At 34.5% G+C, this 25,919-nt stretch overlaps 1 protein-coding gene across 6 annotated transcripts in view; it reads right to left on the bottom strand.

Annotated features, from left to right (window-relative positions):
- Positions 1–25,919, bottom strand: part of LOC118196474 (multifunctional procollagen lysine hydroxylase and glycosyltransferase LH3-like) — a 118,210-nt gene that overhangs the window by 49,941 nt on the left and 42,350 nt on the right. For all 6 annotated transcript variants that reach the window (XM_085813630.1, XM_085813631.1, XM_085813632.1 and 3 more), the window contains 2 exons: positions 24,812–24,913; positions 23,578–23,703 (listed from right to left, as the gene is read on the bottom strand). In XM_085813630.1, coding sequence (XP_085669756.1) covers positions 23,578–23,703; positions 24,812–24,913 — 228 coding nt within the window. The remainder of the gene's footprint in view (positions 1–23,577; positions 23,704–24,811; positions 24,914–25,919) is intronic.

Below are 25,919 nucleotides of genomic sequence, written 5' to 3'. Positions count from 1 at the left end.
TCAGTAGCAGGAGCGGTTATAAGAGTTTGTTGTTGTTATATCTAATTAGACCAAGAAATTAAGATTTATTGATAATGGTCAGGTTTTATAAGCTCTCAAAGGTTATGTTGATGAATTTAGATGCATCTATTCACACAGTACTGCCTTGAAAATGGAATAAACCACACGTTAAACTCTAGCCAATATTCCATGGCTAACATGAAGATAGAAAGGGCTAACAGAACAATCAGATCCATAATTACAACATGCATGAGTGATTCAACTCATAAAGATCACGATTTACAAATAAAATGAACTAAGAGAAATTCGAATAACACTGTCAACAAAAACTATGGATACAACAACTTTAGAAATTCTACATGGCTATTCTCCAAAATTTAATGATGGAATTCTATGAAAGGTTGCTGAAGAAAGTGCAGATGTATGGATTAATCCAAAAGAAGAAATTCGCAATGTCATCTAAAGGAAATAACTCAAGATGAAGGAGTACTATAACAAAACAAAATACTGAACTATGACTTTTGAACCAGATGTAATAGTGGTTGTTCCATGATTACTGAAACTAGCAGGAGAACCATCAAAACCAGCCAAATACAGACCATTAATTGTGACAAAAATCCTCCCCAATGATATGCACAGAGTGACCCAACTGAAGGAAAAATATGGCAGGTTATATACAATAGCCCATGTAAGTCAGCTGAAACCTTGGCATGCTAATAACCTAGATGAATCAGATGAATCAGATCAGGTAACTCAAATTTAATTCATGAAGCAACAGATAATGTGGACTTTTATTTATTTATTTATTTTTCTGAACCTAATATACCATGTGGCCATAATTAAACTGACAGTGCTCACGGTGTTCTGTAGCGCAATCTATTTGCGAGAATGATGCCACATTTTGTAGGAAGATTAAACAAGACAGGGGACGAAGGATTCCGCGAAAAAACAAATTAGTTCCAAAAGTCACCGCTACGGGAATATTTGGTGCTGTGTAATAGAAAATAGAGTGTTAACAAATGCAAATTAATACAGAATAAAATTACCTTTTATCATGCACATTTTCTGATTTAGTTCAAGTGCAATATGGCAACACTTTTAAAAAAGCATAAAATCTACATAAACACCGATGAGTCTCGTGATCTGCAAAATCACGTACGCTGAGCAGAAGAAGTTCTTTATTCAAATTTCACGCTACATCCATTTGCACAGTGCCAGCTGCTTGGGTTTTAAAAGGCAATGTCTTACGTTTTGAATCAATCGGATTGAAAGTTTATGTGCAATGTCTCCTTCTTTAGTCGAGCATGCATTACTGGTCAAATTCTTTTACCTCAACCAGTGCAACGCATCAGCCACTCTTCGTGCTTTTAGAACGAAAAAAAAAAAAAAAAAAGTGTAAAGGTAATGGTCCTGTGTTAGTTAATGGGCTAAAAAGCAATGGTTGCGACGTTTGAGAAAAAAAGGTTCTCTGAAGGCTCAGTCAGGCAGAGGACGAAAACCTGTACCACAGGATACAATCGAAGCAGTTGCCACGGCGATTGTCGACAGAGGACCAGACAATATTGCTGCCACCTCTAGCGCTCGTGAAGTAGCTCGGAATATGAACATGCCTTACAGTACGGTATGGAAAATCTTACGAAAGATTATCTACTTCTATCCGTACAAGATCAGCTGTGTACAGGAGTTACTGTACCCCGACCATGATAAGCAATTGACTTTTGCTCTCACCTTTCTTGCCAGAATGGAGGTGGATGATGCTTGGCCGTGAAAAATCTTATGGGAAGACAAGGCCCACTTTTACCTGAATGGAACTGTAAATACCCAGAACTGCCGAATTTGGGATGACAAACCACCACATGCAGTCACAGCAATTCACTTACATTCACAAAAGGTAACTGTTTGGTGTGGGTTGACAGCGGAATTTATCGTAGGTCCATTCTTCTATGAGAACATTACCCCGACAGGACCGGAAATCTGTTCTGTTACCAGAGAGAAATATTGCCACATGAACAGCTTTGTCATTCCGGCACTTCAGCAAAGCTAATGCCTGGGGGAAATCCTTTTCATGCAAGATGGAGCCCCTCCACACGTTGCTGTACGGGTGCAACAGATGTAGCAAATTGTATATTTACAACACTTACACCTGTAGCAAATTGTATATCTGTTTATATGTTTATTTGAATTTTTCTATTATTTTGTTATTATTTATGTGGGAATCATCAACGCCCAATGCTGAATTAGAATACCAGCTGACATCATCAGTATAGCTCAGTGTGAATCACTCCAGACAGAGTCAGATAGCCTCCAGACGTGGTCAAGAGCGGAGGGTAGATGCGAGCAGACGGCTCGTATGCCTTCAAGAGTTGAAGAAGACAGACGGTCTTCTTTTAATTTTCACCTTTAGCTGATTATATTATTTAAAGCTACGCACGAATGTTTGTGTAAAAGGACTGTCTGTGATTCCGCATCATTACATGAATAATTCAACCTTTAATCTTTACTTAATTTATCTTTATTATTATTTCTTATTGTTACATAAAAGCATATGTACAATGCCACAATGCTGCTCTCCTACTCTGATTTAAAAGAGAACTCCACATTTATTAATATTATTATTTATTTTGTTATTATTTATTTGTTATGATTATTATTTAGTTTGAATATATATTTATATGTTTTTTTAAATTTTACTCTGTTTTAATTAATTGTTCATTTACGTGAAAAGATTTTTTTTCTCCTCTAAATTACACTAGCTTTGTAACCTCACTGACCATCCCTTCACTTTCTGTTTTAGCTGTCATGACTCTCCCCCTTTTTGGTTTTAAGTTTACAAAGCTTTCTCTTTCCCTTTCGCCTTCGCTCTCAGCCCTTTTTAGTCGATAGGCTTTGCTTCATTTCGCCTGTTCCCCTTCTTTTTTAGCCATGATGACTCTCCTCTTCTTAGACCGGTTTTCAGCTTTTGCTTCTTCCCTTTTTAGCTGAAAGGCACCCCCTCCTCTTTTAGCCGTTTGGCTTTTTTTTAGGCCCTTTTGCTCAGCTGACACGATCTGCCTTTTTTAGGCTATTGGCTTTTGCCCACTTTGATAGTTAGCACCTGTCTTGTCCTGCCTAATCCGGAGTGAGATAACGGAGTGTCTAGAATCGTGGATTCAAACCCACTTACTGGCAGCAATCGTTATAAAACACCGCAGTTGCTTTCAGTAGCAGGAGCGGTTATAAGAGTTTGTTGTTGTTATATCTAATTAGACCAAGAAATTAAGATTTATTGATAATGGTCAGGTTTTATAAGCTCTCAAAGGTTATGTTGATGAATTTAGATGCATCTATTCACACAGTACTGCCTTGAAAATGGAATAAACCACACGTTAAACTCTAGCCAATATTCCATGGCTAACATGAAGATAGAAAGGGCTAACAGAACAATCAGATCCATAATTACAACATGCATGAGTGATTCAACTCATAAAGATCACGATTTACAAATAAAATGAACTAAGAGAAATTCGAATAACACTGTCAACAAAAACTATGGATACAACAACTTTAGAAATTCTACATGGCTATTCTCCAAAATTTAATGATGGAATTCTATGAAAGGTTGCTGAAGAAAGTGCAGATGTATGGATTAATCCAAAAGAAGAAATTCGCAATGTCATCTAAAGGAAATAACTCAAGATGAAGGAGTACTATAACAAAACAAAATACTGAACTATGACTTTTGAACCAGATGTAATAGTGGTTGTTCCATGATTACTGAAACTAGCAGGAGAACCATCAAAACCAGCCAAATACAGACCATTAATTGTGACAAAAATCCTCCCCAATGATATGCACAGAGTGACCCAACTGAAGGAAAAATATGGCAGGTTATATACAATAGCCCATGTAAGTCAGCTGAAACCTTGGCATGCTAATAACCTAGATGAATCAGATCAGGTAACTCAAATTTAATTCATGAAGCAACAGATAATGTGGACTTTTATTTATTTATTTATTTTTCTGAACCTAATATACCATGTGGCCATAATTAAACTGACAGTGCTCACGGTGTTCTGTAGCGCAATCTATTTGCGAGAATGATGCCACATTTTGTAGGAAGATTAAACAAGACAGGGGACGAAGGATTCCGCGAAAAAACAAATTAGTTCCAAAAGTCACCGCTACGGGAATATTTGGTGCTGTGTAATAGAAAATAGAGTGTTAACAAATGCAAATTAATACAGAATAAAATTACCTTTTATCATGCACATTTTCTGATTTAGTTCAAGTGCAATATGGCAACACTTTTAAAAAAGCATAAAATCTACATAAACACCGATGAGTCTCGTGATCTGCAAAATCACGTACGCTGAGCAGAAGAAGTTCTTTATTCAAATTTCACGCTACATCCATTTGCACAGTGCCAGCTGCTTGGGTTTTAAAAGGCAATGTCTTACGTTTTGAATCAATCGGATTGAAAGTTTATGTGCAATGTCTCCTTCTTTAGTCGAGCATGCATTACTGGTCAAATTCTTTTACCTCAACCAGTGCAACGCATCAGCCACTCTTCGTGCTTTTAGAACGAAAAAAAAAAAAAAAAAAGTGTAAAGGTAATGGTCCTGTGTTAGTTAATGGGCTAAAAAGCAATGGTTGCGACGTTTGAGAAAAAAAGGTTCTCTGAAGGCTCAGTCAGGCAGAGGACGAAAACCTGTACCACAGGATACAATCGAAGCAGTTGCCACGGCGATTGTCGACAGAGGACCAGACAATATTGCTGCCACCTCTAGCGCTCGTGAAGTAGCTCGGAATATGAACATGCCTTACAGTACGGTATGGAAAATCTTACGAAAGATTATCTACTTCTATCCGTACAAGATCAGCTGTGTACAGGAGTTACTGTACCCCGACCATGATAAGCAATTGACTTTTGCTCTCACCTTTCTTGCCAGAATGGAGGTGGATGATGCTTGGCCGTGAAAAATCTTATGGGAAGACAAGGCCCACTTTTACCTGAATGGAACTGTAAATACCCAGAACTGCCGAATTTGGGATGACAAACCACCACATGCAGTCACAGCAATTCACTTACATTCACAAAAGGTAACTGTTTGGTGTGGGTTGACAGCGGAATTTATCGTAGGTCCATTCTTCTATGAGAACATTACCCCGACAGGACCGGAAATCTGTTCTGTTACCAGAGAGAAATATTGCCACATGAACAGCTTTGTCATTCCGGCACTTCAGCAAAGCTAATGCCTGGGGGAAATCCTTTTCATGCAAGATGGAGCCCCTCCACACGTTGCTGTACGGGTGCAACAGATGTAGCAAATTGTATATTTACAACACTTACACCTGTAGCAAATTGTATATCTGTTTATATGTTTATTTGAATTTTTCTATTATTTTGTTATTATTTATGTGGGAATCATCAACGCCCAATGCTGAATTAGAATACCAGCTGACATCATCAGTATAGCTCAGTGTGAATCACTCCAGACAGAGTCAGATAGCCTCCAGACGTGGTCAAGAGCGGAGGGTAGATGCGAGCAGACGGCTCGTATGCCTTCAAGAGTTGAAGAAGACAGACGGTCTTCTTTTAATTTTCACCTTTAGCTGATTATATTATTTAAAGCTACGCACGAATGTTTGTGTAAAAGGACTGTCTGTGATTCCGCATCATTACATGAATAATTCAACCTTTAATCTTTACTTAATTTATCTTTATTATTATTTCTTATTGTTACATAAAAGCATATGTACAATGCCACAATGCTGCTCTCCTACTCTGATTTAAAAGAGAACTCCACATTTATTAATATTATTATTTATTTTGTTATTATTTATTTGTTATGATTATTATTTAGTTTGAATATATATTTATATGTTTTTTTAAATTTTACTCTGTTTTAATTAATTGTTCATTTACGTGAAAAGATTTTTTTTCTCCTCTAAATTACACTAGCTTTGTAACCTCACTGACCATCCCTTCACTTTCTGTTTTAGCTGTCATGACTCTCCCCCTTTTTGGTTTTAAGTTTACAAAGCTTTCTCTTTCCCTTTCGCCTTCGCTCTCAGCCCTTTTTAGTCGATAGGCTTTGCTTCATTTCGCCTGTTCCCCTTCTTTTTTAGCCATGATGACTCTCCTCTTCTTAGACCGGTTTTCAGCTTTTGCTTCTTCCCTTTTTAGCTGAAAGGCACCCCCTCCTCTTTTAGCCGTTTGGCTTTTTTTTAGGCCCTTTTGCTCAGCTGACACGATCTGCCTTTTTTAGGCTATTGGCTTTTGCCCACTTTGATAGTTAGCACCTGTCTTGTCCTGCCTAATCCGGAGTGAGATAACGGAGTGTCTAGAATCGTGGATTCAAACCCACTTACTGGCAGCAATCGTTATAAAACACCGCAGTTGCTTTCAGTAGCAGGAGCGGTTATAAGAGTTTGTTGTTGTTATATCTAATTAGACCAAGAAATTAAGATTTATTGATAATGGTCAGGTTTTATAAGCTCTCAAAGGTTATGTTGATGAATTTAGATGCATCTATTCACACAGTACTGCCTTGAAAATGGAATAAACCACACGTTAAACTCTAGCCAATATTCCATGGCTAACATGAAGATAGAAAGGGCTAACAGAACAATCAGATCCATAATTACAACATGCATGAGTGATTCAACTCATAAAGATCACGATTTACAAATAAAATGAACTAAGAGAAATTCGAATAACACTGTCAACAAAAACTATGGATACAACAACTTTAGAAATTCTACATGGCTATTCTCCAAAATTTAATGATGGAATTCTATGAAAGGTTGCTGAAGAAAGTGCAGATGTATGGATTAATCCAAAAGAAGAAATTCGCAATGTCATCTAAAGGAAATAACTCAAGATGAAGGAGTACTATAACAAAACAAAATACTGAACTATGACTTTTGAACCAGATGTAATAGTGGTTGTTCCATGATTACTGAAACTAGCAGGAGAACCATCAAAACCAGCCAAATACAGACCATTAATTGTGACAAAAATCCTCCCCAATGATATGCACAGAGTGACCCAACTGAAGGAAAAATATGGCAGGTTATATACAATAGCCCATGTAAGTCAGCTGAAACCTTGGCATGCTAATAACCTAGATGAATCAGATGAATCAGATCAGGTAACTCAAATTTAATTCATGAAGCAACAGATAATGTGGACTTTTATTTATTTATTTATTTTTCTGAACCTAATATACCATGTGGCCATAATTAAACTGACAGTGCTCACGGTGTTCTGTAGCGCAATCTATTTGCGAGAATGATGCCACATTTTGTAGGAAGATTAAACAAGACAGGGGACGAAGGATTCCGCGAAAAAACAAATTAGTTCCAAAAGTCACCGCTACGGGAATATTTGGTGCTGTGTAATAGAAAATAGAGTGTTAACAAATGCAAATTAATACAGAATAAAATTACCTTTTATCATGCACATTTTCTGATTTAGTTCAAGTGCAATATGGCAACACTTTTAAAAAAGCATAAAATCTACATAAACACCGATGAGTCTCGTGATCTGCAAAATCACGTACGCTGAGCAGAAGAAGTTCTTTATTCAAATTTCACGCTACATCCATTTGCACAGTGCCAGCTGCTTGGGTTTTAAAAGGCAATGTCTTACGTTTTGAATCAATCGGATTGAAAGTTTATGTGCAATGTCTCCTTCTTTAGTCGAGCATGCATTACTGGTCAAATTCTTTTACCTCAACCAGTGCAACGCATCAGCCACTCTTCGTGCTTTTAGAACGAAAAAAAAAAAAAAAAAAAGTGTAAAGGTAATGGTCCTGTGTTAGTTAATGGGCTAAAAAGCAATGGTTGCGACGTTTGAGAAAAAAAGGTTCTCTGAAGGCTCAGTCAGGCAGAGGACGAAAACCTGTACCACAGGATACAATCGAAGCAGTTGCCACGGCGATTGTCGACAGAGGACCAGACAATATTGCTGCCACCTCTAGCGCTCGTGAAGTAGCTCGGAATATGAACATGCCTTACAGTACGGTATGGAAAATCTTACGAAAGATTATCTACTTCTATCCGTACAAGATCAGCTGTGTACAGGAGTTACTGTACCCCGACCATGATAAGCAATTGACTTTTGCTCTCACCTTTCTTGCCAGAATGGAGGTGGATGATGCTTGGCCGTGAAAAATCTTATGGGAAGACAAGGCCCACTTTTACCTGAATGGAACTGTAAATACCCAGAACTGCCGAATTTGGGATGACAAACCACCACATGCAGTCACAGCAATTCACTTACATTCACAAAAGGTAACTGTTTGGTGTGGGTTGACAGCGGAATTTATCGTAGGTCCATTCTTCTATGAGAACATTACCCCGACAGGACCGGAAATCTGTTCTGTTACCAGAGAGAAATATTGCCACATGAACAGCTTTGTCATTCCGGCACTTCAGCAAAGCTAATGCCTGGGGGAAATCCTTTTCATGCAAGATGGAGCCCCTCCACACGTTGCTGTACGGGTGCAACAGATGTAGCAAATTGTATATTTACAACACTTACACCTGTAGCAAATTGTATATCTGTTTATATGTTTATTTGAATTTTTCTATTATTTTGTTATTATTTATGTGGGAATCATCAACGCCCAATGCTGAATTAGAATACCAGCTGACATCATCAGTATAGCTCAGTGTGAATCACTCCAGACAGAGTCAGATAGCCTCCAGACGTGGTCAAGAGCGGAGGGTAGATGCGAGCAGACGGCTCGTATGCCTTCAAGAGTTGAAGAAGACAGACGGTCTTCTTTTAATTTTCACCTTTAGCTGATTATATTATTTAAAGCTACGCACGAATGTTTGTGTAAAAGGACTGTCTGTGATTCCGCATCATTACATGAATAATTCAACCTTTAATCTTTACTTAATTTATCTTTATTATTATTTCTTATTGTTACATAAAAGCATATGTACAATGCCACAATGCTGCTCTCCTACTCTGATTTAAAAGAGAACTCCACATTTATTAATATTATTATTTATTTTGTTATTATTTATTTGTTATGATTATTATTTAGTTTGAATATATATTTATATGTTTTTTTAAATTTTACTCTGTTTTAATTAATTGTTCATTTACGTGAAAAGATTTTTTTTCTCCTCTAAATTACACTAGCTTTGTAACCTCACTGACCATCCCTTCACTTTCTGTTTTAGCTGTCATGACTCTCCCCCTTTTTGGTTTTAAGTTTACAAAGCTTTCTCTTTCCCTTTCGCCTTCGCTCTCAGCCCTTTTTAGTCGATAGGCTTTGCTTCATTTCGCCTGTTCCCCTTCTTTTTTAGCCATGATGACTCTCCTCTTCTTAGACCGGTTTTCAGCTTTTGCTTCTTCCCTTTTCAGCTGAAAGGCACCCCCTCCTCTTTTAGCCGTTTGGCTTTTTTTTAGGCCCTTTTGCTCAGCTGACACGATCTGCCTTTTTTAGGCTATTGGCTTTTGCCCACTTTGATAGTTAGCACCTGTCTTGTCCTGCCTAATCCGGAGTGAGATAACGGAGTGTCTAGAATCGTGGATTCAAACCCACTTACTGGCAGCAATCGTTATAAAACACCGCAGTTGCTTTCAGTAGCAGGAGCGGTTATAAGAGTTTGTTGTTGTTATATCTAATTAGACCAAGAAATTAAGATTTATTGATAATGGTCAGGTTTTATAAGCTCTCAAAGGTTATGTTGATGAATTTAGATGCATCTATTCACACAGTACTGCCTTGAAAATGGAATAAACCACACGTTAAACTCTAGCCAATATTCCATGGCTAACATGAAGATAGAAAGGGCTAACAGAACAATCAGATCCATAATTACAACATGCATGAGTGATTCAACTCATAAAGATCACGATTTACAAATAAAATGAACTAAGAGAAATTCGAATAACACTGTCAACAAAAACTATGGATACAACAACTTTAGAAATTCTACATGGCTATTCTCCAAAATTTAATGATGGAATTCTATGAAAGGTTGCTGAAGAAAGTGCAGATGTATGGATTAATCCAAAAGAAGAAATTCACAATGTCATCTAAAGGAAATAACTCAAGATGAAGGAGTACTATAACAAAACAAAATACTGAACTATGACTTTTGAACCAGATGTAATAGTGGTTGTTCCATGATTACTGAAACTAGCAGGAGAACCATCAAAACCAGCCAAATACAGACCATTAATTGTGACAAAAATCCTCCCCAATGATATGCACAGAGTGACCCAACTGAAGGAAAAAGAATATGGCAGGTTATATACAATAGCCCATGTAAGTCAGCTGAAACTTTGGCATGCTAATAACCTAGATGAATCAGATGAATCAGATCAGGTAACTCAAATTTAATTCATGAAGCAACAGATAATGTGGACTTTTATTTATTTATTTATTTTTCTGAACCTAATATACCATGTGGCCATAATTAAACTGACAGTGCTCACGGTGTTCTGTAGCGCAATCTATTTGCGAGAATGATGCCACATTTTGTAGGAAGATTAAACAAGACAGGGGACGAAGGATTCCGCGAAAAAACAAATTAGTTCCAAAAGTCACCGCTACGGGAATATTTGGTGCTGTGTAATAGAAAATAGAGTGTTAACAAATGCAAATTAATACAGAATAAAATTACCTTTTATCATGCACATTTTCTGATTTAGTTCAAGTGCAATATGGCAACACTTTTGAAAAAGCATAAAATCTACATAAACACCGATGAGTCTCGTGATCTGCAAAATCACGTACGCTGAGCAGAAGAAGTTCTTTATTCAAATTTCACGCTACATCCATTTGCACAGTGCCAGCTGCTTGGGTTTTAAAAGGCAATGTCTTACGTTTTGAATCAATCGGATTGAAAGTTTATGTGCAATGTCTCCTTCTTTAGTCGAGCATGCATTACTGGTCAAATTCTTTTCCCTCAACCAGTGCAACGCATCAGCCACTCTTCGTGCTTTTAGAACGAAAAAAAAAAAAAAAAAAAAGTGTAAAGGTAATGGTCCTGTGTTAGTTAATGGGCTAAAAAGCAATGGTTGCGACGTTTGAGAAAAAAAGGTTCTCTGAAGGCTCAGTCAGGCAGAGGACGAAAACCTGTACCACAGGATACAATCGAAGCAGTTGCCACGGCGATTGTCGACAGAGGACCAGACAATATTGCTGCCACCTCTAGCGCTCGTGAAGTAGCTCGGAATATGAACATGCCTTACAGTACGGTATGGAAAATCTTACGAAAGATTATCAACTTCTATCCGTACAAGATCAGCTGTGTACAGGAGTTACTGTACCCCGACCATGATAAGCAATTGACTTTTGCTCTCACCTTTCTTGCCAGAATGGAGGTGGATGATGCTTGGCCGTGAAAAATCTTATGGGAAGACAAGGCCCACTTTTAACTGAATGGAACTGTAAATACCCAGAACTGCCGAATTTGGGATGACAAACCACCACATGCAGTCACAGCAATTCACTTACATTCACAAAAGGTAACTGTTTGGTGTGGGTTGACAGCGGAATTTATCGTAGGTCCATTCTTCTATGAGAACATTACCCCGACAGGACCGGAAATCTGTTCTGTTACCAGAGAGAAATATTGCCACATGAACAGCTTTGTCATTCCGGCACTTCAGCAAAGCTAATGCCTGGGGGAAATCCTTTTCATGCAAGATGGAGCCCCTCCACACGTTGCTGTACGGGTGCAACAGATGCCACAACAGAAAGAGTCATTAGCCGCTACTTTCCAACTGCATGGCCACCTCGGTCGTCTGATCTTACCCCATGCGACTTCTGGCTATGGGGTTACCTTAAGTCCAAGGTCTATCAAGGAGTGGTCCAGGACCTGGCTACGTTGAAGGATAACATATCACGGACTGTACGGGAGATTCCTGCAGACATGTTACTTTCTGCTGTTGTGCATACTGTGCACAAAATGCAATATGTGGTCCACAACAACGGCAGCCACATTGAACCTCATTTGAATGCAAAATAAAAGGTAATTTCTGTATTGATTTGCATTTGTTAACACTCTATTTTCTATTACACAGTGCCAAATATTCCCCTAGCGGTGACTTTTGGAACTAATTTGTTTTTCGTGGAATCCTTCGTCCCCCGTCTTGTTTAATCTTCCTACAAAATGTGGCGTCATTTTCACAAATAGATCGCGCTACAGAACACTGTGAGCACTGTCAGTTTAATTATGGCCACCTGGTATATATATATATATATATATATAAACTAAAAAAGACCTTTGTGGTCAAGAATTTTGTGCATTGAGCTGCAAAAATTAGAAAACAAGGTAAAAAGAATATTCTTCACGCTTTTGCTTAAAAGTCATTGTGATACTGTGATCCGATGAATAATTTTAACACAAGTTTTATATATATATCAAAGATTGAAGTAAATATATTAATTAATCGTAATAAATTTTAACTTTCACTATACAGAACTTCAAAATTTTGATCATAATTTACAAAAAAATATACATTTTTACAGCAATGTTAATGATATGTGTAAAAAAAAAATTGAGGGCAGTTGTTTAATTAGGATGCCCTAATGTTAGTAATTTCCACAGTTCACCCCCAGATGCTGTCATAATCATTAAAAAAGTAGTGGCAATAATGAAAGCAATGAGATGAAATGTATCAATAAATGAAAGCAATGCTAGCGATTTATGCACAATTCCAAAATAATAAAGTATCTGTTGTTTGTTCATTGAATTTTATCATGATGAATAACTAAAACAATAGACACAGTGGATACATGTGAGAAAAAGTTTAAAGCCAACACTATGTTACTATGCAAGTATGTTACTAGGTTATATTATGAATATTTCATCTAAATGTTCAAAATTATATAACAGCTAACAAATCTCAGTGAAGAAAATTAGCTGAAGACCTGCACACACATTCATACTTGTGCAAGTTTACTTTCCCTGTATGAGAAGAGTGAATGATTATCGCTTTCAACAAATTGTGGTATTTAAACCACAGCGTAAATGCCCCCTTACAGAAATGAAGCATCGCAATTTTTAGACATTTACTTTGCAGAAAAAAACAGACCATAACTGATGAAACAATTTTTTTTTTTTTTTTGTTTTTTTTTGTTTAAAAGTAGGTAATCAGAGAAAAAACTAACAATTTTAAATGTGGCAAATTGCATTTCTAGAATAAATGCAGTTCAAAGTCTGTAATCCGGACGTCGATAATCCGGACCTCAAAGCTAAAAACTTGCGTAAACACATTATGCATTTACGCATGCCCATAATGCATTTACGCATGCGGATTTAATGTATAACGGATGGTATAAGCTAGGCTAAAATTATCTAAGGCATTTCAATTAATGTTGCAGATTGCATTGTTCCTTAATCTTCTAATTGGATTCGGCTTATTATTTTTTGCAGACATTTGGAACAATTTTATAAAAATTAAACTTGAACTTTCGATTATGTCAAAAAGAGTTTCTGATTCTGGAGCTGCCAAAGGATCTACAAAGCGAAAGCATGTTTCAATGTCCTTTAAACAAAAAGTGGAATTGCTGCAAAAAATGGATAAAGGCCTATCTGTCTTAAAATTATGCAAGAAGTATGGCATTGGAAAGTCCACCATATATAACACAAGAAAAAGGAACTTTTTGAATTTTTTGTGGAAGCATCTTAAACAACTTACATTGAAAGAAATGTTCAATAAAGTAAACAAATAAATATTAAGCTTTTTTTTTTTTGTAAATTTTGATACCCTTTAGATTATTATTGTTCTTTATTTCATAAATTACAATTTCATATTTTTAATTGTATAATTTCTGCATGCCATCTTACTAGATTTAAATGGTTCCCAGACAAAAGCCCACTTGACGAAAGCACACACGACAAACACCCTCAGCAATTAAAGCGCACATTGATAAAAGCCCATACTGATTAAAGGGCACATAATCAAAAGGGACTTGTGGTTTCTTATTACTATACCATGTATTTATAATTTTAATTATAATAAATGGAGTATTCAGATCTGAATTTTAATGTCTCAAATATATGTCTGTTTGCATATTTTATCACTACTTTATTTATTTAATTTATTAGGTTGAAAGCAAACTTTCTACTCTCTGATTAAGTGATTAGCTATAATGTTTCGATGATAAATCTGAAATTGCATTTTATTATTTATTTACTTATTTAACTTTGGTATGTGTATGTAAATATGAAAAATATCATTGTGTTTTTCACATGCTATTTTTAAGGTAATATGGCTGAGATTAAATATAATTATGTTTCATTATTAAAACTATTAACTTTTTAATTAAAAACACTTGAATTTTACTTTATTTATTTTTAATTTTTCCTTTAGTTCCTTTTTAGTTTAGGAATATTAAAACAGTTAAGCACAATGAAAATTTGGCAAAGAGATATTTTATTCTTTACTTTAGACTGAGCTTATTATCAAAGTTTAAATATATTTCTCATTGAAAGCTTTTTTGAATGTAACAATTATAATTTGGCGATTTTCTAGAGATATTTTCTTCTAGATTTCTGAATAAATTAAAACTGTCAGCTGACACCCTGTCAGAAAATGAATTCCAAATGTAACCTCTTAATTTTTCAATTACAGCAATTAGGAATAGAGTTTTTAATTTTAATTGTTTTGGGGGGGGATGGAACAACTCTTAGAAGTCAACATATCTGCAAATTTCAGTACAATCACCTCAAAATATAGTAATAAACATGAAGCATTTTATTAGAAATTAATTACAAAGAACTAATTTGTAATTAGTGAAGATTACAAAGATTATGCATATAATAACATCTAATAAAATTTTGTAACTACATAAATATATATAGAGAGAGTCATCAGATTCAAAGTTCATCGTTTTTAGATTTTAAGTATACATATTATATAAATTCATCATTCATTAATAGTATAATGTATAGTAATAGAAAATTAGTATTAATGTTTCAAATTGTAATATTTGAATAATTTGTCTTGCATTTGCTGTATATTTGTTCAAGACGTATGGATGAAAAATACACAGGAAAGCAGCTAATCTTATATAACAGCGGATTGTGAAAGAAAAATTGCAGTGCTCTTAATTACAGTTATAGTGCTTTTAAATCTCCCTATTGTAAATAGCTGTTTTCTAGTTGACATTAGATTAAATTAATTCCATTATCCATTAGAAAATAATTATAGTGAATTAAATCTATTGACGACATTTCTAAGAGGTCGCCTTATGAAAGAGAACTGTATTTTTTGTGAACATAAACAAACATTGCCAGTGAATATCACATTTCTAAGACCATCATATCTACAACCAAACTCCTTTAAAACCATGAACAGTTGAGTTTATAAAAGTCTCACTATATTTTTAATAAAACATGTACATATTTGTTATACACTTGCTACATTTTGATTTTCTGTCAAAGCAGAGGAATACTGGTTTTATTTCTTTAGAAGTATGTGAAATTACAAAAATGACACTATATGACAAAAATTAAATTAGATTAAAAAACACACCTCTTGAACATGTCTGAAATTCATTATTCTGCGGAATAAATTTATCTAAAGAAATGTTTAAAAAATATTAGAACTCAAAGGCTAAGTCAGGTCAAAGTAGTAAGGGTCATTTCGTCTAAATATAACTTTTCTTAATCATAAAGTGACTTTTCGAACAGCGAATGAAATGGGAAAGAGAGAATAAGTGCGAACGGCAGCGGACAAACGACACTATTTCGAACTCGGCATGAAAAGAGAACGGACGGGATGACACTAAGCCAAGGGAAGGCATGCCTTCGTGGAAGACGTTTTAAAGAAAACTCGCTTGTATACATATTACGCAAGGGGAAAATCACGAAAGTGCCATTGCAGTCAGCCCCTCCATCGGGATTTGAACCCCGGACCGAGCTACCAGTGTTTTTACCGCTTGGCCGCTTGTGAGCCTTTACATGAAAAGCTCAAGAATTGGATGACTGACGCTTTCTTAATGTACAGCTTTTATTCCATTTTTTTTAATGTACAGCTTTTATTCCATTTTTTATTAATTTTTATTCATTGAACTAATTATTTATTTTTTCCGATATTTGAACTTTTTCTCAGATTTGTTTTCAAAGGAACAATGTCTAGAAAGTTTTGGGAATCGAAAAAAATGATTACGTCTTAGATGAGATACGTTCTACCAAACAAAAAAATGTTTTTTCCTGTTTAGAATGTAATATATGTAAGTTGTTATGCATTACTGCTTATCTCAACAATTGCTCAAAATTTTTTTCTCTTTTGAAATCAATAGAAATTTTATTATGAAATTAACCCCAGTAAGACATAGAATTTTATTTAATCTTATGTTTGAATGTTAGTTTCAAGAATGCAGCTAACAAACATATCATAAGGTCTAATCGTTCACTGGAGCATGCAAATTGTCAATGACGTTCTGTAAGATTGCTGGTGACTTCTCACTAGTCAACAGAGTCCGCCGAGCGATAAAGTCACGGAACACTGGTAGTTCAGTCCGAGTTTCGAATCCCGCGGATGGGCTGGCTGCATGGGCGTTTTCGTAGTTTTCCTCATATGTAATTTGTATACAAGCCAGTTTCTCTTAAAAAGTCTTTCACAAAGGCATCCCTCTCTTCAGGCAGATAGCCATCGAGGCTTTGCCGCGCTCATATACCCCAAACCAAACCCACTAATCAATTTGATGTTCAATAACAAAAGAATAAGGATAAAGGTTGAAACCTTTTATTCAAGAGAACTGTTTACAAGAGTACACCTTGTGCTTAACATATAGACCATTGCTTGTGATGTTATGTTACGTAGAAGTGAAGGGGCAACCTAACATTTACCTGAAGTAAGTAGACATTAGCTCTACACATTGACTAGAAAAATAACAACCTTCTGGCATCTTCGAGTCATGATGAAATTGTGACTCCAGCCAACATTGGAAGTTTTGCCTCTGCCGGGTGTTAAATTAGATCAAGTAAAATGCATTACATTACATGATATACAGTCAAAAGTCGTTAATTTGGACACCCATAATCCGGACCTTAAAGCTAAAATCTTTCTGCGCATGCGCCGCGTTGATGCATGAGCATAGGCATTTTACGCGTGCGCGCAAGACATTTACGACTGTGCATATGCGTCTGCGCAAGCGCAGAATATATTTTCGAGTGCGCATTTAATGTATAACGAACGGTATAAGCTAAAATTATCTAATTATCTATTTCAGTTAATGTAGATGATTGCGTTGTTCCTTAATCTTCGAATTGGATCCGGCTTATTATTTTTTGCAGACTGTAAGAGCAATTTAATAAAAGTAAGCTTGAACTTTTGATTATGTCAAACAGAATTTCCAATGCTGGAGCTCCCAAAGGATCTAGAAAACGAAAGTATGTTTCGATGTCCATCAAACAAAAAATGAATTGCTACAAAAAATGGATAAAGGCATATCCTTTGTTTATCTAACCGTTCCGAAATCTGTTTATCAATTTCACGCTGCTCTGCGCGCGGGGTGCAATGAACTGGAAGTTGATCTGTCAGCACTATCGTTATCTTCAGGGCAAATGCTTTTATTTTATTCGGCTTATAATTCCTTACTAAATGTAGTATTTAATCTCGATGTACTCCGTCTTTGATATGATTTAAATCAAATTCCTCGTCATTATAAATATCATGAATACAAATCAAATAGTTTTCTGGTTGCAATTTTCTAATTTCGGCTATGCGTAAGGTATGCTTTATGCATGCGCACGTTGAAAGAAAAGTTTAATAAAGTAAACAAATAAATATTAAGCTTCTTTTTTTGTAAATTTTGATACCCTTTAGATCATAATTGCTCATTATTTTATAAATTACGGTTTCATATTTTTAATTTTATAATTTCTGCATGCCATCTTACCAGATTTAAACTGATGATCTATAATTCGGAAAAATTGATAATCCGGAATTGCCGAAGTCCCGACGAGTCCGGATTAAAGACTTTTAACTGTATATAGCAATACATAGTTATACAGGTGCATGTTTTATGGTGTTATTTATTGTAATGGCTACAGCATCATGTTTCAGGACATTACTTATTGCAGTAGATAAAGGCGTGATGTAAATGATGTTCTTTTACGACGTGTTTGCAAATATGATCTGTTTACATCAGTGTTTACTATCAAAATTAAGTTAGCACTATAAAATTGTTTACAAAGCTTACTTCATTCTGCATATTTATGCTTACTGCTTACATTTAAATATTGTCGTATAGATGTGCTGATACTTTAGCTATTCAGTATTGACGAATGAGTTAGTAACAGCACAACTAATAAACTTAACATTTGAAGGTAATAAATTAAATAGAGGAATTGAAGATTAGCCTAACAGGATTTCTCAGACAATTAACTTACTGGCACACTTAATGCAATGGCCGCAAATGGCTAAACCCTGACAGCAGAAGTTGACATAGCCAAATCTCGAATTCTAAATACTTAATGCGTAAAGAAAATGTTGACTAAATTACTCTCTGAAACTGTGAAATTTCCCATAGGGCTATTCCTCCTGATTGAGAACCCATAGTCTAGACAGAATTAGTTTTTAATAGTGACTGAATGTACAGATAAGTTAATTTGTCTCACTTCTCTTAAACTAACTTTTGTCATATAAAACTTCGGATTACGTGCATGTTTTTTGAAAATAAAAGTTAAGACACAAATTAAAAAAATATTATGCTTAAAATTTGATGTTGAATTCAAAAACGTTTATTTGGTAACCAGACCTAATAAACTTGTTAATATGAAGTATACCTTACTTGTTCTAACTAACTTCTGCTTAATGAATTATTCTTAGGAAAGAACCTTAAAAACAGGTGAAATATTTCATGCCAGAAAACAAGGTATTAGAAACTTTTGAACTCATTCAATAAATGAAAAATTATTCAAAATGTAGCTCCATAATTAAGCATTTTTTCTACTGAATCGACAACACATGAGGTTATAAGAAATATCTCCTACAAGTTATGTGGCCACTATTTCTGTGATGTCAGAATATGAAATTCGTATAGGGAAAACAATGCATTTCGAGGTGAAGAAAATGACCTTAATTTTGTAGTTTTTTTTAAATAATAAATTTTTACATGTTATGCGTTTCGTTTTCTTAATCTAGGCGAAATGATATTTAACATGTAATAACAGCATAAAAACCACAAAAGAAATGTCCCAGTGAAATTCAGTTTCTAAATGCTGTTTAAATATGCTTCATTGAAAGTTTTTGTATATAAATAATTACGGTAAATTAAAATGAATTTTTTTTTAAGCATTTACAGTTAATCAAGTAACATAATATTTTTTATTGAAATAAAAATTATTTTTAATGTGCAAGATTATTTTTCTTACAATGGTTCATGGTTCTTAAATCCTCTTGTTCTTGAGTTCAGAAACCTTCGTTATTAAAATTATTCAAATAGTTTAACTTTTATGTGGTTTCATATTTCTCATTTTAACTTTCATATGGTTGCATTTTCAACCATATGTAAGTTAAAAAGAAAAATTAAGTCGTTAATTCGGACACCCATAATCCGGACCTCGAAGCTACATACTTTCTGCGCATGCGTCTTATGACTCATGCGCGTAAGACCTTTACGGCTGCGAATATGCGTGTGCGCATGCACAAAATACGTTTACAAATGCGCATTTAATGTATAACGGATGGTATAAGCTAAGCTAAAATTATCTAATTCAGTTAGAATTATCTAATTCAGTCCATAATCCGGACCTCAAAGCTACAAACTTTCTGCGCACGCGTATGCGCATAATATGTTTACGCATGCGCGTTTAATACATAACGGACGGTATATGCTAAGCTAAAATTATCTAATTATCTATTTCAGTTAATGTTGCAGATTGCGTTGTTCCTTAATCTTTGAATTGGATTCGGCTTATTATTTTTTGCAGACTGTTAGAGCAATTTTATAAAAGTAAGCTTGAACTTTCGATTATGTCAAATAGAATTTCTGATATATATTTACAGGATATACAAAGCAAAAGTATGTTTCGAAGTCCATTAAACAAAAAGTGGAATTGCTGCAAAAAAATGGATAAAGGCATATCTTTGTTTATCTAAACTTTAATCTTTGTTTATCTTTAACGCCGTGGCGCCGCGCAATGAATTGGAAGTTGATCTGTCAGCACTACCCTTATCTTCAGGGCAGATGTCTTTATTTTATTTGGCTTATAATTCCTTACTAAATGTAGTATTTCATCTCGATGTACTCCGTCTTTGATATGATTTCAATCAAATTCCTCGTCATTATAATTTGCTTCCGATAGCGAAGAAAGTGACAGAGGTTATTGAAAACAAAAAAATTTCGATTGACAAATTAGTCCGTATTTTCGACACAGCAATTATAGGACTTGAACAATTATAGGAACTTTGCAGCTGAACAAGAAATTATGTCTGTTTATAGAATTAAAGAGAATGTATTATCACATAAAAAATGAAGCAACTTAAACAACTTACATTGAAAGAAATGTTTAATAAAGTAAACTAATAAATATTAAGCTTTTTTTTTCGTAAATTTTGATACCCTTTAGATCATAATTGTTCTTTATTTCATAAATTACGGTTTCATATTTTTAATTTTATAATTTCTGCATGCCATCTTATCAGATTTAAACTAATGATCTATAAAATCCGGAAATATCGATAATCCGGAATCGAAGAAGTCCCGACGTGTCCAGATTAACGACTTTTGACTGTATTACTTTTACATAAATTTTAATATACATAATAATTTAATTTTTTTAGAAATAGTTCAGTAGTTTTACTTTTAAACGAGACACTATCGAATCAGGAACTAGCATATTTTCCCACTCTGCAGTTTTACTGAAAAAACAGTGAATTATCCCTTTAAAAATGGTTAAGAAATATTTAATTCCTTTTGTTTCCCAGTTATTGAAATTTTTAAAATAATTTAAATTCTAACTAAATCCTTAGATAAAAAGTTATTCAAGAACTAGACTAAAGAAATGCAAGGAAAGGGGTTAACTTCAGTTACAAGCGGAATTTCAGATATTGTTATTTTCTAGTAACTGACAAAAAAACCCATTTAAAATCCTCTTTTATTCATTCCTAACCACCCTTTAATTGCTCTCCTGCCACCCTGTCCCTTCTGAGGCGGTTCTTTGGCACCCCAGGTTCGATAGGATTAAAGCAACTAATCAAGGCTCTTCTCTCTTTAACTGCTTTTTCACACAGCTGGGGGAAAAGGAACACAATGGTTTTCTGCCTGAATAGCCAGCGGCCTGTTAGAAAACTGCAAGACAAAAGCCCACAAGACGACTGCCCACTTAAAAACAGCACACATTTTCAGGAAATCCAAAATAGCTATGATTTCCTGAAAAATTTTATGAGTAATAATTATTATGATTAAAAATGAAATTTCAAGTGGGAATGGGAATAAAATTAATTTATGTAAAATCTAAGTTGTCAAAATTTAACTAGATTATTTAAACCATTTTTTTAATTCACATTTAAACAGTGTTTGTGATAGTGCACACAAATGTTTTCTTAATCATAATAGAATACGGTACGTTTATTTTTTCATTGAAATGAAAGTTCGGCTTTAATTCTCCATATTAAAATTCATTATATGCAAAATTTTTCGCAATGTTAAATTATTCATAAATTATTTTCATTATATGATGAAAATTTACATACATTTTATACTCCTTATAATTTTGTAGAATTAAAAGAAGCAGTGTGGCCAGTATTCCTTTTCACCTCCCTTTGTCGGACTTATACGAGGGCACTTCCATTTAACAAGTAAATATAAAAACAAAGTTACACATACATGTATTAGTTTTTAATTACGAGGGCCATCCAGGAAGTAGATTACGTTTCCGTCTGTGTCCGCTAGGGGCGGGGCTAGCGCGGCCATCTTGGGGTCAGAGCGTTGCGCAGCTCAGTCTGCATCTAGCCGTGCTAGTGAGAGGTTCGTGCTGTGCTCCGTTCAGATACTGTGACGGTTTGAAATGTCTGCGTTAATTGAAAATCCCGCGAGCTGCGAGGTGCGCTCAGTAATAAGGTTTCTGACTGCAAAAAACTGTAAACCGATAGAAATCTATCGGCAGCTTCGTGAAGTGTATGGGGACAACATTATCACTGAAGGTGGAGTGCGTCAGTGGGTCATAAGATTTCAAAATGGCCGAACCAATGTTCACGACGAAGATCGAAGTGGGAGACCCAGCATAGTGACCGCCGAACTTCTCGAAAAAGTCGATGCTAAAGTCCGTGAAAATCGAAATTTCACAATAACGGAACTTTCTTTGAGTTTTCCACAAATTTCGCGAAGTTTGTTGCACGAAATCATCAGCGAAAAGCTTGGTTACCACAAGTTTTGTGCAAGATGGAAGGCAAGAAGAGGTAACGAAGTGGTTGAAGGCGCAGGCGGCCGAATTTTTCGACGAAGGAATTTCCAAGCTCGTACATCGCTACGATAAATGCCTTAATTTGTATGGTGACTATGTAGAAAAGTAGTATTTGAGTGTGGCTTTCATCTGTATATAATAAAATTTGTTTCCTATACTTTGTTTATTTTTTTATTCCAAAACGTAATCTACTTTCTGGATAGCCCTCGTATATTATTTAGATTGACTCTCTGTTCTATATACATATAGGATTTTAATTCAGCCGGAGTCCAAAATGAAGTGTGTTCCGCTACTTAAATTTATTGCTCAATTATTTGTTATTATTTTTATTTTATCTTTATTCATGAATCTGCTTTGTGAAGCTCAAGAAAAAAAGGGAAAAATATTAATTTTAATGCAGCATATAGATCAGTGTGGGCTTTTATCAGCGTGCGCTTATATCTATGTGGGCTTTTATCAATGTGGGCTTTTTCAATGTGCGCTTTCATCGGTGTGGGTATTAGTCGTGTGGGCAATTATCCCAGTGGGGTCTTTTTTGTGGGCTTTTGTCGCATGCGCTTTCGTCCGGTGGGCTTTTGTCTGGTCACCGATTTAAATTGATGATCTATAATCCAGAATCGCCAAAGTCCCGATGATTATTTCTCCATCAATTCATGATTCCATTTATAATTTATGATTTAATTTGAATTGAATTCTCCATTTGTATGAACTTGTGTTTGTATCCATGATCAATGGGTTAAGCCAAATTGTATAAAATCATCAGAAATATGTAGTTAATTCTAACAGCAGCAATACAGTTAAAAAATGGGAGTCTCTCACTTCAGTTGGAAGAGTTGCCATTTATGCTCATATGAAAAATTAAACTGATTATGGCCATGAAAAATGAAACCCTCACTAAAGAGATGCTTTTATCAAACTAGAAACAAAGGTATATATCCAAACACTGGGAACAGAACCTAGGATGAGTTATAATCATTTTGCAATTTTAGCCCCTTTGCCTAAAGTTTTCCAATCAAGTAGAACAGAAGTTTCTGATGTTTATAAACAAGTATGTTAGTCATTCACACTTACTGAAAAATATTACAACAAAACAAATTACATTTTGCTTACATAACTAAAGCTACATCAAGAATAAGTACTACAACATTTAAATTAAAATGGATAGTTTTTAATGCTATGCTTAAAATGCACCTTACTTACTTTCTTTTTTTCTTAACAATATCCACATAATCAACAGATCGAGCATAAAATCCATCTGAAGAAAGAGATCCCCAGAAATTGGACCATAAACGATTCGGCCTTACTAACATTGGTGCAATTACAGATCTGAAAAAGGAAGAGCAATTTTTAAATATGTTATTTAATAAAAAATGTAACACTGTTATGAAATATATATACTGTGTTAGTAATTCGGTGGATTACAATAACATATAATCCAAATTAATATTTTTATTCATCAACAGTTTTCGTAATGTCACCACAAAGCATAATTTTTTGTCAATAAAGGATAAATATAACATTGCAGCACACTCATAACAGCTTCCTTGGCTTTTATCTAACCCTGATTTTTAGTAAGCCAATTTAGGTTTTGTAAGGAAGTTGTAGCTAACTGTTATTTTTCTGTTTTTGTCTTGGATTTTCAAAAAAGAATTAAAATTCAATATCTTCTTTTCAAAACAACAAGCAGTGAATTATTTTCAAAATTATGGAATGGGTTATACTGATGTGAATACTCAAAACATTAAAAGACTGCAAAGTCTATCAAAATGGTACAATACAAGACACAGTGGAGCTGCACATCACCTAGATTTGCATTCAAATGAATTCATGTGGCATTAACTTCATAAAGAAGGTGACAGTTTTGTTGTTATTTTATATTCCACTACCGATTTTTGACTGCAAGAATAATTGGTGACAGTTTTTATGAATTTCTTCTTTTAATTTCAGAGTTCATATTCATTTAAATTTTATCTGTCATATTCGTAACTTGTAACTGTTAATTAACTAATTAAATAAAGAACAATCTGTTATTCCCACACTAAATAAAAATTTAAAAAAATCCATTCCTTCACACTTCTACAAAATCTATCAAACTTCTGATACAGTATTGGCAGTATCTTTCCAAATTTCACAGTCAATATACATAAATATCTATGTATAACGAATAATCGGCAAAAATGCACGAGCACCCATAAATCTAACATATAGATTATTAATTAGATTAAACTACTTAACAATATAACAGCAGGTTCTGTGACTTTGAAGTGCGGATAATGCAGACAATTATACAGACTTGAGACGGTGCAGGATTCCTGTAATTTACTTACCATGTAATACTTGTATACAGTTTTCATGAAGTGATAAAGTTGCTATTGATTGATTTTTAATCAGTCTCATAAAACATAAAATGGAATAAAATAAAACTCTTGCTCACCTATTTTGTTCTATTAAAAGACGTAAAGTATCAGGATTTGTCAGTTGTGCATTTGTGTCAACAGAGAAATAATAATCACAGTCCACTTTGGTACATTCTTCCCTGTTTAACAAAGCAACTATTAATTACTGTTAATTAATAAATGGAACAAAAGAAGTAAAATTTCTTGAAAAACTTATCATAATCTACATAATACAATAAAGAGTGCAAAACATAAAAACTTATCTATATCATTGATTATCATGCATCCAGATTACAAGCAAAAAATGAAAAGAGTTAAAATACTCATCTGATATTTAAAAATCATCTTGCTTTATGCTAGCTGAATTATTAGATCAGCTGGAAAGTTCTGTGGCCTTTTTTTTTTTTTTTTTTTTTTTTAATAAATGCAAATGAAACAGTTTAAATTTCATTGAATATTATAAAAACCATTTTGTTCCATTACTTTTTAATCTCTCTTTGACAGCTGGAAAATTCCTTTCTTAAAAAGTCATTAGGCTTATTTTTATAGAAGTTATCAAAACTCCAAGTACTGAAGACAACTTTGAAGTGGCCTGAAGACATAAAAATCCAAAGTAGCAAGGTCTAATAAACATGAGAGGCAACATAAAACAGCCATACTCAACAAGTCTCTGTCTGACACTCATTAAAATGCAGTGCCACGTATTTTCATGATGGAAGGCAATGCCTTGACAATTCATCAGTTCTAGGCACTTTATTTCAATTTTTGCTTTAAAAAGTACCATCTGAGAAAAGTATTTTTTCTAATTTATTTTCTAATTTAGTTGCAAACACCTCGTAGAATACAATTCCTTCAGAGTCCCACCATATAGAAAGGATTATCTTTTGGGGATGCAGTCCACCTCTTGATGTTACTAGAGAAAGTTCTTTTAGAGTACTCCATGATCTTGCAATATTATTGTATAGCATCCATTCCTTATCTCAGTAATGAGCCATTTCAAAAAAGGGACTTCATTTCTTTCTATTTAGGAAAGAATCAATCCCATGACAAAAACTCATGCAAGGATATTATTTTCTGTTAAAGTAGGAGACACCTACACATTCTAGTAGCTGCATGCTTTCTTCAAATAATCATTCGCTGTACTTA

The sequence above is a fragment of the Stegodyphus dumicola genome, chromosome 3, assembly GCF_044657685.1.
Source record: "Stegodyphus dumicola isolate Sdum_Otavi_A_Nest chromosome 3, ASM4465768v1".
Classification (NCBI taxonomy): domain Eukaryota; kingdom Metazoa; phylum Arthropoda; class Arachnida; order Araneae; family Eresidae; genus Stegodyphus; species Stegodyphus dumicola.
The sequence above is the reverse complement of the archived record's forward strand: the minus strand, read 5'-3'. Positions and strand labels throughout refer to the sequence as shown.